The sequence below is a fragment of the Diachasma alloeum genome, unplaced genomic scaffold (assembly GCF_001412515.2).
Source record: "Diachasma alloeum isolate Michigan unplaced genomic scaffold, Dall2.0 Dall_scaffold_00203, whole genome shotgun sequence".
NCBI classification, from domain to species: Eukaryota; Metazoa; Arthropoda; class Insecta; order Hymenoptera; family Braconidae; genus Diachasma; species Diachasma alloeum.
The window spans coordinates 2,394,983-2,408,633 of NW_021680368.1; the positions used below are offsets into that span (position 1 = coordinate 2,394,983).

Sequence of the window (13,651 nt, forward strand, 5' to 3'; positions counted from 1 at the left end):
GCCATTGACTTGTGATTTACAGTTTCCACCGACTACTTCGTATTCTATTGTCCTCTGGTAACACGAGTTCTGGATGTTCAGAGTGTAATAGAGCACTATCGCATGCACCGTGGACACAAAGACAATTCCAGAGAGGAGGAAATACTGTAAACACCAGAATACTCTGTATTTTCACAAAAATCAATTCTCTTCTGTCTAAAAGCTCATTAATTCAAAAACTATGCACCCCAGCTCAATAAACCCGGTGGCATTAGAAGGCCAGGAAAATTTCCGATCCAAAACCCTACAGATAAGCCCATTTTGCCCCATAAATTATCTGTATATTTACGGAAGAATGAAGACAAAAGAAATTGAGTGAGAGATAAATTCACATATTTTCCGATTATTCTCGTCATAACTTGATAGTGACGAGGTAATTGATTGCTCATTTCCCTGACGTACGAAAATTCCAATACAAACGCGAAGAGAAATGGCCGATGTATTCTCTCCAACTCCGAAAGCTCTCGTTTTCCGCTTGAGGAGGGAAAGCCAACTTTCCCTCTCGCTGAGTCTCGGGGTCGAGGTCGTACGTGCTCCATTGTATTGTGGGGTATATCGACCCGGGGGCGAGGCTCCCACGTGTCACAATACGAGCGGGCGGTGGTCCTCTCACAGCCCTGAAACGCGTAATCGCATGTGCGCGACAGACTATACGACGACAACAAAATTCCCGAACCCCTTTTTTCGTCTACTCTGAATGGCGCATTCGCGAATCGATAGTGTGATTAAAGTCAAGGCCGATGGAGGTTTTGCGTTGATATTTTTGTTTGTAATTAATGACTTTCCGCGAATGAATGAGAGTGCCATTGATATTCGAAGTTTACGGATTGTCTTGAGGGGTAACAGAAAGCCGCCATCGTTTCCTGTAAATTTTCAAACAAATTTCCTGCTCGAAGGTTTAATATTTTTTTAACCCAAAGCGCATGGGTCTTCATCATTGCCTCCTGGAGATTAATGTGCTTCGATTTGGAAAAATATTTATAACTTTCCTCGCACGGAAAACATTATATTTTGAAAAATATATTAAAAAATATCTTAAATTGGTCCAATTTATATAAAAAAAAAAATGTAAACCATATATTTTAGTATTTTTTTTCATATATTCGTTATAGATTTGAAAAATAGAACTGACCCATATTATATTTTTTTATATATTTTTTTATGGGGATCGGCAAAAAATTTGTTAAAAAATTTGAAAAAAAAAATTATGAATATTCAACGTCATTACAATGACATCATGCATGGAATTATTATTTTTTTAGACATTGGTTGTTTATAAATAAATAATTGAAATTATTAAAACTTCCAGTGAACAATAAAATCTTATAATTTTTTCAGGCATGAAATCGATTTCGGGTAAAATTCTGAACATAAATAAATTTGTTACGATTCCGAACAAATTATTTTTATGATACAAAATGGATTGCTTATAAATTATTTATAGAAAAGGAGGCATGTGTAGATGTGAAACAGAGAAAAACTTTTGTAACATCAAGGAAATGAAGAATTGAATTGAATTATTTACAGAAAATGCTCGTAATTTTCCAAAAATTGCAATTTTAAAATTATTTCATCAATCTTCCCCCAAAAGTAAACTTTATCATTTTTTCCAGATTTTTAAAATGTTTTCTGACAATTCAATCTCGAGATTCAAATTCAGACCTGCAAAGTTTGAATACTAAAATCATTGTAAAATGTCCGGAAACTCAGGGTCAAATGGGACTCAAATGAAAGCTCTCGTCTTCGACTACAAAATTATAAAAACATTTCACTGGAGAAAAAAAAGCTACTGCATTGAATCGTCCCTCAAATAAAACCAAAGTTACTAAATTTCCCTAAATACCCGTTCTGCCCCGTTGTTCCACCCCCTTCCTCTCTCGCCACTTAAAGTTCTCTCGAATGACTCAAAATTACCAATTACAACCGAAGACCTGAGTTTGACCTGAACTTGCTTACAAATTGTTTATAAAAAATGCTCGTAATTTTGAAAAATTGAATTTTTTAATTTTTGAATGATATTTTTTATGATATTTTTCAATTTCATCATCTTCCTCTAAAAGTAAACTTTCTCATTTTGTTTCAGATTTTTTAAATATTGTCTAACGGCTCAATATCGACATTCAAATTCAGACATGCGAAGTTTGAATAATAAAATCAATGCGAAATGTCCGGAAATTTGGGGTCAAATGGGGCTCAAATGAAAGCTCTGACGTTCGACTACAAAATTAGAAAGGCATTTCACTGCAGAAAAAATAGCCAAAGCGCCTGGATATCCTCAAATTTGAGGGATTACAAAGTTTCCGTTCGCAAGCAAAAATACAAATAAAAATCACCGAAACGCAGATGAATAAATCCCTCGAGCGCGAGAACTTGCGAATGGAAATAAAAAATTTTTATGACCACTGATCATTATCTTTTTGCGTTAGGGAAGTGCGCGAAATGCGAATGCATTGAATGTTGATAATGTAAAATTCAGTGTTCACCTGTTCTGACCTCTTATCAATTCCTCAAACGTAATAGCCACCGATAACTGTGTCATCAGCTGATCTTGAATTACCTCAGAATACGTCGAGAGCCATCGCGCAGGTACAAACACAAATTAAATTGTGAAAAAAACACGTGATACTCGATTCGACAAGTCTACGATAACGAGAGTAGAGAATTCTCTTCCCAAATATTTGTCTTCTTCCTCGGTGGTAAACTAACTCTGAGTCCTTCTGACATCAGCAACAATACGCAACTTGCTATTCCCACCACTTTGCTACTCTCCCTCACGACGGCGCGTACGAATACCCCATGACGCAACTCACCACCGAAATCGCGAGCAAAAGAGCTCCCAGGTCCCTCAGAATGAGGTAAAAAAACTCATTGCCTGGGGGACTTCCTGATGAAACTGCGAGGAAATTCACGAGATTTGTTTTCTTTTTTTTGCATGAATTAGAGAAAAATTGAAATTCCAAGGAAAGTTCATGGTGCGCTTGGAATTTTTTTATTGTAAAATCTTTTTACAATTAAAAGAATCGTTTTTAAACAATTTCAACAAACTCGAAATTCGCAAATGTTTCCTAATTCTTTTTTTTAAATCTATTTTTTTTGTAGTTTTCAGTAAAATTCCAAGGAATTTTGTTATTAATATTCAAAATTTTTTTTATGGAAAAATCAATGGAAACTGGAAAGTTCAGGTAAATATATTTTTGGATTTTATCGTTAATTAAAAACTCAAGTAAGTTGGGGAATTCTTGTCTTTCTGTCAATCAAAAACTTGATATTTCGTTGTAATTTACGTGAAATTGGAAATGACGCAATTCATCGCAGGAAACTCGAGCTAAAGCTCCCAGGTCTCTCCCAATAATAAAAAACTCATCGCCTGAGGAACATTCTGATGAAACTAGGAGGAAATCTGTCATATTATTTTTTCTATGAATTGCAGTGTCAGAAAAAAAATGGAACTTCATGGAAGCACTTGGAAATTTTAATTTTGTCAGTGAAAATCCAACATTTTATGGAAAAATCAATGAAAACTGGAAATTTCAAGGAAATATATTCTATGATTTTTCATTAATTGAAAATTCAAGTAAATTGGGAAATTCTTGTCTTCTTGCAGCTCAAAAATTCGATATTTCATTGAACTTCCCGTGAAATCTGAAACGACGCACTTCATCACTGAAATCTCGGGCTAAAGAGCGCCCAGGCCCCTCCCGATGAGAAAAAACTCATCCCCTGGGGGACTTCCTAATGAGACTCTTCGGAAATTCACGATATTCTTTGCTACACATTGAGAGAAGAGTTCTGTGTTCTCTTGGGGGGAAGATTGACAGATTTGATGGGAAGACAAAGTGAGGGTGATTTAGTGAATTGGGGAACTGTTACCCATTTTTCAAACCTTCTTACAGGAAAGTTTTTCTTATAAGACACTGTTAAGATATTTTTGATTGAAATTCTTGGGACATTTCTTGCAAATGTCCATCGCATTACAGTTCCACTGAAATTTCAAGGAATTTTGTAATGAAAAATGCCAAATTTTATGGAATAATCTATGAAAACTGTTAATTTCAGTTCAATTATTCCTTGAAAATTAATGTAAATCAGGAAAATGCAGCGTAATTGGCAGTGATTATTGATGTTTTGAATAAAAATTCAAAAAAGTGGGGAATTCTCATCTTCCAGTGAAATCTGAAACGAGGCAATTCACGAAAGAAGAGTTTTGTGTTCTCTTGGGGTGAAGATTGACAGATTTGATGGGAAGAGAAAGTGAGGGTGATTTAGTGAATTGGGGAACTGTTACCCATTTTTCAAACCTTCTTACAGGAAAGTTTTTCTTATAAGACACTGTTAAGATATTTTTGATTGAAATTCTTGGGACATTTCTTGCAAATGTCCATCGCATTACAGTTCCACTGAAATTTCAAGGAATTTTGTAATGAAAAATGCCAAATTTTATGGAATAATCTATGAAAACTGTTAATTTCAGTTCAATTATTCCTTGAAAATTAATGTAAATCAGGAAAATTCAGCGTAATTGGCACTGATTATAGATCTTTTGATTGAAAATTCAAATAAATTGAAGAATCCTCCAATCTTCAAAGAATTTTGTCATGAAAAATGCAAATTTTTACGGAAAAATCAATGAAAACTGTTGATTTTAGTTCAACTATTCCATAAAAATTGATGTAAATCAGGAAAATTTAGTGCATTTCAATTAATTTTTCTTGACTCACCTCAGGATGTGGTTGACACAAACGACAGACAGCGGTTTATTCTGCTTTGGGCAGCGAATGAGAGTAGCCTGGGTGACGACCCAGGCGTAGCCACCGGTTCTGCTGAGAAAACGATACGCCATAGTCTCACACTGTCCCTTGCTGAAAACTGTAACAAAGACAATGGAAAAAAAATTGTGAAAAAGTGATGAATTTCACGAGACACTAGTGGGCGATCCAATTTTGCTTGTTTTCGTGTTGAAATCGACTCGTTTCAGAAGCTCGAGGAAAATCTCCGAAATAAACAAACCAAAAATATTAAGAAATCGGGGTAAATTTCCCGGTGCGAAGGAACTGGGAAGAGTTGAGGTAGCAGAAAAGCTACAGCTGTGTGGGTGGCTCTCGTAAAAAGTTGATGCGATCCAAGAATACGACTCCGGGCCTCTGGAGACATGGGATCAAATAAAACACTGGCTCGACGACAAGGAGATATGGGACGATAAAAGTCCAGGGTGACTCGACGAACTCGAGGAGAATAATCTCCATCGATCGGGAGAGTCTTCAGGGACTGCGTGTGAAGGATTGTTGTGGAAGTGAACAAGATTTATTCAGGTGGACAAGAACTTTTGGGTATTTATGAGGAGGAACAGCTGTGGTATATGAAGACGAAGGAATTTCCCCACTTTTTATTTTATTCTTCTTATTTTTTGGTTTTCGCTCTTATTTTCTTTCGTTTTTCATTTTTAGTTCATTAAAACTCAGCACTTAGCTGAGTTTTTGAGGTATATCTCCGAATGTAAGGGAGATAGCGAATTTTTCGTAATGACCTTTTTTGTAGAGCGAATTGAGGGCTATAAAAAAGGTCATGACAACAATTTTGATATTTTGCGTATGTTTCGAGATATTTATTGAAAAGTGGACAATACTCAAAATCGACATCGTTTTGCCGTTTCGCGGAGTTTTAGGGGAATATCTTCGAATCTAAGGGAGATAGCGAATTCTTCGTCATGACCTTTTTTGTAGAGCGAATTGAGGGCTATAAAAAAGGTCATGACAAAAATTTTGATATTTTGCATATATTTCGAGATATTTATTGAAAACTGGGCAATACTCAAAATCGACATCGTTTTGCCGCTTCGCGGAGTTTTAGGGGAATATCTTCGAATTTAAGGGAGATAGCGAATTCTTCGTCATGACCTTTTTTGTAGAGCGAATTGAGGGCTATAAAAAAGGTCATGACAAAAATTTTGATATTTTTAGTAGATTTTGAGATATTTATTGAAAACCGGCTAATAGTTAAAATTGGAATTAGTTTACTGATAGTTCCACTTACGGGACTTGAAGGACTTGTTCAGGGCGCAATTGTCGAGTGCATGATGAAAGTCAAACACGGATTTTCCCATCAATTCGTTGCTACTCCATCCTAAATATTCGGAGAGTCTGAAATCGATAAGTCGAAAGTTCAAAATGAATTGCGGTTTAATTACAACATTTTCTTGAATAGGCTATTATTATTTTATAAATACTCTTGTAATTTATTTTCATAATTATTCTTACACCAAACATATGAATTTTTGAAGAGTAATCTCAATTTTTTAAAGATCAAAATCTGAAATAAATTCTAAATTAAAGTCCATATGAATAGAAATATTCAGGTGCAATTTGTAATTAATCAGGAGTTTACTATTATTAATAATAATTAATTCAGAAGTTCTAAATCACCTAATCTGATGAGAAAATTACAATTTCAAAGCTAAAAAAAGGATTGAAATCCAGAAAAAATCAGAAAAAATAATAAAAAAATATCATTCAATAATAAACGTGCAAAAAACATTGAGAAAAAGATTGAAGTCTTGAAAAGTCTTGAAAAATCCGGAAAAATGAATAACAAAAAAGAGAATTTGGTGGATTTTTGGCATAAACTCCTCAAAATTACAATTAATAAAAAGAAATATCAATGATAAATAATATTTTTGCTCAGCATTTTAAATTCAATTCATTTATTTCCCCTCCAGTGTTTCCATTCTGTGAATTTGTCATCAGAATGAACAAAAAATGATGAAAAAACCCTAATATTCACCTGTCATCAGCATAAGTAAACTTCATATTGAGATTATGCTTGGATAGAAATGTGTGGCGTCCCAGAGGCACCTCGATATTGCTTGGATGAGGAATGGGGCATCCAACGACCACCAGAGAGATTCCTGTTGACGGTTTGACATTTGCCTTGTCAGAGTCATCCTGGCTGTCCTCGGTGCCAGAGCTAGAGGAGCCACAGCCAGAGAACTCGCGTATTCCCTCATCCGACTCCTCAGCTTCGTCAGACACAGCCTGACGAGATATCATCGGGTGTCCAATGCAGTGAATCACCTAGACAATCAATTCCATTATAATTGTTAATAATTTCACATTTTTAATTCAACATATTAATCATTGGTTAAGCAATTAAAACAGCGCATTGATGATTTGATTTTAGAATAGTTATTAACAATAATTAATTAAATAATTCATTGTCATGGCTTTATGCTTCCATGTGATTTATTAGAACTTGTCCATTGCGAATTAATGTATTTAAGAACTGCAACTTGGACGGACGCATCTCAATATTTGAATTTGAAGACATCAACATGCAATTTTTATTAATTTTTCTCTGATTTTTCTACCTTTCTAATTTTTAATCTTTTTCTGAACCTTGAAAGTGTCATTTTCTGATAAGAGTCTGTGGTATTTTGAAGAAAATACTAATCTTGGACAGGAATTATAAATGAATTAAATGTAAAATGTACAAAAAAATAGTTATTCATCATTGATATTTTTTTTATTAGTTCTAATTTTGGAAACAAATCCATCAAATTCTCTTTTTTATAATTTATTTAAACAAGAGTTTCTCGTTGGACCGTCGATAACTTTCAAATCGGACATTTTTTATTTATTTTTCCTGATTTTATAAGATTTCAATCTTTCTCTTAACTTTGAAAATGCCATTTTCTCATAAAAATGTATGAGTTGGAACTTCTGAACTCCCCCTGAATATTTTTATTTTCATAAACTTCCATGTAAAATTCAATTCACATTCTTATCTTTAAAAATTGAGGTCTGTTAATACTACTTTGAATACGTTTTTTCAAATTAGAAATCTGAGGTACGTATCTCCTGGCATTTCTGCCTGAAGCGTCCAATTAACAACTGATAAATGGTGATATTACCTTGTACGACGCACTTTTCAAATTGACTTTACGTCCCTTGCTGGTGAGGGTGCACTTCAAACGCAGGAAGAAATTGCAGCTGCGTTTTTCATTGACATCTTCAGTCGTCATGGACAGGCACTGACGAATTTCATCATGATCGCAGGGGTGACCGTACTCAAAGACACTCTGGCCCATCATGTCCATCTGCACATGACAAGCGTAAAGAAAAATTGAGTTATCAATAAATCAGGTGAGTATTAAAATATTTCCAGGTTTAATACGCAACAATTCATGATTTATTATCTTCAACTGGTTGATGTCCTTTTATCATGGCCTTCTTCGATTAATTGTTCATAATCAATCTCATTGCAAAAAGCAATACGACCGATGAGAATCATATGTTCCAATTAATCAGCCGTTAAATTTTCATATCACAATAAATGATTTGTTCATGCTCTAATTCCTATGCTCACTGAATAAGATTTTAATCATAATTACAATTCACTTCCTTCTAGAATACACTTTAGAGTGTGAATTTCTGGAATTCAATGTTTGTTGATACTCTGGTAAAAGTGCGTGCCCACAGTGTTATCAGTTTTTAGTTAGTTCACACGCTAATTCAATTAATCTGTTGTTCATCTCATCAATATAATTCCGTGCTTAGAATATTGTCATCTCGTGTTTTCAGCCCCAAATTAAAAATTAAAACTTCATTTGGAATATTGAGTCACCGCTTCTTTTTATTCATATCAGAAACTTTGTATTTGGATATTAATATTAATTGTTCAAAGTGAAAAAATCGATCATCATTTTCACTATATTGCATTCAGATTCTCCTATCCTTAACGTCAAAAATGTGAGATAATCTCATAATTCTAGCTATTAATTCTAATCAACTTTGTTCGAAGAAAACCTTAGTAAACGCAATATTAAGAAAGTAGAATTATTCTATGTTCCTCCGACCTAAATGATTTGGACAATTATGATTCGTTTATTCATGTTCCATAGAGTGCTATTCAATTCTCTTTTGTTTGTCAGGTGGGCTTCATGAAAATTCGACGCAAGACGATTCTACTGATTTTCTTACCTGTGGAATTCCCAGATAGTCAGTGACATTCTCAGACAGATACACCATGTCTCCATTACTAGCCAACACCAGCATAAATCCATCTAAGGCTTCTTGACACATCGTGTCCATCTCCGAAAACTTTTCGGTCTTCAAGAGCGGTTCTGACACTGCAACAAATTTATTCAAATAATTATAAATAATGATGACACTGAAATAATAAGGAAGAATGAATGTTTTCAAACATATGACTGAGAGGTACTCACAGCCATCGACAACACTGCGAGCCTTGAGATAAGCGATAGCAAGTCTCATGATGCTAGCTTTATCCAGATGTTGAGCTTGATCCTGGGTTATTGGTAGTTCTGCAGCGAGTTCAGCGAATATGTCTGTCTCCCTGCTCCTTCTGCATCTAGCTGCATCGCGAGACTTCTCCTTGCGCTTCTCATTGTTCCTGAAATCAAAAGACCATCATGACACATTGAAGAAGTCAAAACGCCATGAAAGTGATGAAGCATTCTCGTCCCAAACATTTTTGCAGCTCCTGTTCCTCTGTCCAGGAGTAAGATTTAGATCCCAAACCAAATAACATAATGAAGTATTCTTCCTATTCCTGCGCTTCTCCCAGCCGAAAACACTTGATATTCTTTTCCCAAACTTTGATGCAGTTATTGTTGCGGATTCCCCCCTTCTCTTGAACGTACAAGCTGAAGTGTATTTCATGATGGACCCTGGATACTTTTATCTTTCGATTCAAACTTTAATTGTCCTGGACTCCTGTCATTAAATAGCTATTTTCATCACAAGGTCGAAAAAGACTTTTCTGACGAGTGTGAGGGTTGCAGGTTGAGGCTGAGCCGAGGAATGCAATCACACGAGTCAGAAAAGTTGTTTTCGGCCGAGTGATGAACATAATTTTTCGTCACAATGTCCATAAACGGCGTTTTGCGAACATTGTGATGAAAAACATGTCTTCGTTGTGTTCTAATAAAACTGTCCTTTCGTTTAACTGGTGTTGTGTCTCATGTATTGAGAATAACTACCCTCACATCCAAAGATATTCCTCAAAAAATGAAGAACAACCTAATCAATCCCAGACCCTCACCCACCTAAACCCTCTCAACTTACAAATAATCCTCCAGACTCTGTCTGTCCTCATCATCATTAACCAGTGGACAATAACCGCTATAATCGCCGCGATAAAACTGACATTCCTCGAGTGATCCGTCTAGACGCACATTTGGATAAGCAGGGGTTAAATTCCAATCCCATCCCTGCCCACCTCCCCTGTCCTCAGAAACGGGACAATTGTCAACAGGACAAGCCAACCACTGTGCCTCCGTGCAGAGAATTCCAAATGGCTGTTGCACATCCTGTGGAAAATCCCTCGAGCAATTAAAATCATCGTAAACCGGACAAAATTCGTAACAATCGCTTCGACAATTGAAATCATCGCGTTGGACTTGCTGATAAGCCGAAGATCTCGATAGCTGATTGCCACGGAACACTCGAGGATGCCGTGAATACTGGATTTTCGGTTCCGAATGGCTTTTCAAGCCATTTCCAAAGACATTGGCGAGATCCTCGACGTCAATTGAGGTGTGGAGAGTTGAACTAAAAGCACAGGAGCTTTGATCACTTCCGGGGATTGTTGGACAAGCGTTGATCACTGGTGGATGACCCCAGGCGGGATAATCACCCTGAACCACTTGAGAGCAACTCGTGTTCATGAAAGTCATCTCGAGAGTTCTGTATGTTCGTGTTTGTGGATTTTGGAATTTTACATTTCGACTTTGAATCGGGAGTTAATCCCACTACGAGTGATTGCCCGAGGAGAACGGATACTTGACTGATGTGAAGCTTCGAGTGAACGATCACTTGGGGCTTGGGTAGCGTGGCAGATTGTTATCAATTAACTGATTATCGGAGAAAGATTTGGTCTGTTGAATTGGATCGGTGGTTTTGGGACCGCTGAAGGGGTCTAGGGGGTTTTAGGTGGATTATTCATAGGATGAATGATTAGGAGTACGTGATGATCGTGGTGATTTGGATCGGGAATTTGGCAAAGTAGTTGGAATTATTTTAGTTGATTAAAATTCAGTAGCGAACTCAGAATTCAGTATTGGCCAGTTTTTGATGAATATCTCGGAATCTAAGGGAGATAGCACAATTTTTATCATAATGTTTTTTGTAGAGCTCAATTCGCTCTACAAAAAAGGTCATTATGAAAATTTCGGTATTTCCTTCAGATTCGGAGATATTCCTCGAAAACTCAGCGAAGCGGTAAAACGCTGTCGTTTTTGGCTATTGGCGGGTTTTCAATGAATATCTCGGAATCTAAGGGAGATGGCTAAATTTTTGTCATGACCTTTTTTGTAGAGCGGATTAAGGGCTACAAAAAAGGTCATTATGACAATTTCGTTATCTCCTTTAGATTCGGAGATATGCCTCGAAAACTCAGCTAAGAGCCAAGACGAATTAAACTGTTTTACCGCTTCGGTAATGAATTGTTAGAGTTGTTTTGGCGCATTTACAAATATATATTCTCAACAGTCGCTTCATGAATCATCAGTAATGCATGATGCATTTTGCTTAAGGATGTAGGAACATTCTCCATTCAAATTGTCGAGGGTAACGCGGAAAAATTAATTTAAATTCATTTATTCTACTTCACTACTGCATTTACTCTTTATGTTATCAAGAACTACCATTCGAGCAATTTAGATACTGCCCTGCCCTTGCAAGTCAAGGCAAATAACAACTTGAGTAGTGCTTATCAACTCGATTATTACCCACGAACGGAAAAGTGCAAAAATGAAGGAATCAGGTGGAAACATCGAGAGCCATAATTACTGGAATCATGCGATTGAAATAGAAGAAATCGCGCAGGAAGACAATGTTGTCTCCGATTTCTCAGAATTTGTTTATCAATCAGGGGAATTCACCGCAGTTTTGTCTTGAGATAGTCACCATTATGAATTGAACAATCAATTTTTTGTTCGTTCAAGAGAATTTCCTGAAACTACAGTGAAATCGTGGATTCAAACCCATGTTTAGGAAGAAATAACGACATTACTTAATTACTGCCACATGGCAGAGTAGATAAGAATGCAACCATGTGAATCGTTCATGAAAGCTATCAATTCAATATCTATTCTTATCATAATTATTTTAGGAAATATTTGAATACTTGTAAACGAAGTAAAAATGACGGAAAAATCACAGTCAGAATTTTCATTTGAAATCAATGAAAAGAAATGCGAGAGACACTTTTTCCCTTTTACAGAGTAATTTCTTTGGGACGCACAGCGAAATTTCTCAGCTGTTAGTTTCCCAGCTGTCAGACTGAAAACCGGAGTCCATAGCAGAGGTGTCAGACAAGATGTGAATGTTTTTTTGGCCCCGAATTGAAGAGCGAGTTTCGAAATGCCGTGCAAATGTCTCTAAGGATGATTTTTTAACCAGGAGAGACTCCTAGAGCCGACTGGATGATGTTGGCACAACATTCATATCTTGTCCGACATCTCTGCTATGAACTCTGATTTCAGATTGAAAACCAAATCGATGCATCAATTTTTCAAAATTTGGCTCATATATTCACTTTATCAATCTACTTTTAATTATTTATGTAACAAAAGTTTAAGACTGTAGATAACTCATTTATTGATTTTTTTTATTCATCAGATTTTTATCTAGGTTTTGACCTTCTCAACCCTGAAAAGATATTTTTCTCGTAAGACTATATTATTTAGCACTTCTGAATAAATTATTATCAATAGTACCGGACCGTCGACGAATCGCAAGATTCCCCAGAACATTTCAACTAATATTACGTTAAATTAAAAAAAAAGATCCAAATGTTAAGCTTCAAAAATCGAGATGCATTCATACGACATTAAGAACACCAACAGATGCAGCCTATCTTTTTTAATAATGTTTGAGAGGTCCAGAGTCGATTGCAGAAATTATTCATGAGATAAACCCGGGGACCTGCAAAATTGGAGTCTCGTCGTGGAGCATAAAATCGTGTTCAGTTATGCAAATGTGTTGAAAAAAAATTGATAAACGGGATAATGAATAACACGATTTGGGGGAGAATGATACAGCTCGGTGGGGCGCCGGTCAACGGCCAGACTCCACGTGTGGAACCGGTTGCAACGAGGTAGCACTCTACTTTATCTTCAGACCCACGTCTACTCGCTCGATCCGCTATTTTTTACAAATAAATATTTTTCTTCACACTCTGCTGAAAACCGCCAGTTTACGGTTCGTCATGTGGATCGTAAAATCGTGTTTTACAGATCCCATCAATTAGCCCCTCATGTATAGATATTCCAAATTTTTATTTTTTTCCTCATTGAAGTAGTTTTGAAAAAAAATGCGAGCTAATAAAAAACATTTGCTAATTGGTACTTTTTTTAAAATAAATTTTTGAAAAATCACCCCTGAAAAAAAAGGCGTTATCCCCCCTATTTCATTATTTCCAAAAAAATTTATCACCAATCGGTAGCAAATTGTTTGAAGATTTTTGCGAATTAAGAAAAAATCGTCAATGCACTCCTATTATTGTGTAAATTAACAATTCCAATTTCAACTGAAAACCAGAGTTGATGACCAGAGTTTGTAGCAGAGATGTCAGACAAGATATGAATGTTTTTTTG

The 13,651-nt window shown here is 35.9% G+C and overlaps 1 protein-coding gene across 2 annotated transcripts in view; it reads right to left on the reverse strand.

Moving 5' to 3' along the window:
* Positions 1-13,651, reverse strand: part of LOC107036030 (hypoxia-inducible factor 1-alpha) — a 42,815-nt gene that overhangs the window by 16,826 nt on the left and 12,338 nt on the right. For both annotated transcript variants that reach the window (XM_015253738.1, XM_015253739.1), the window contains exons 2-7: positions 9,257-9,444; positions 9,012-9,160; positions 7,943-8,128; positions 6,817-7,106; positions 6,070-6,176; positions 4,758-4,905 (exon numbers count right to left, since the gene is read on the reverse strand). In XM_015253738.1, the coding sequence (XP_015109224.1) occupies positions 4,758-4,905; positions 6,070-6,176; positions 6,817-7,106; positions 7,943-8,128; positions 9,012-9,160; positions 9,257-9,444 (1,068 nt within the window). The remainder of the gene's footprint in view (positions 1-4,757; positions 4,906-6,069; positions 6,177-6,816; positions 7,107-7,942; positions 8,129-9,011; positions 9,161-9,256; positions 9,445-13,651) is intronic.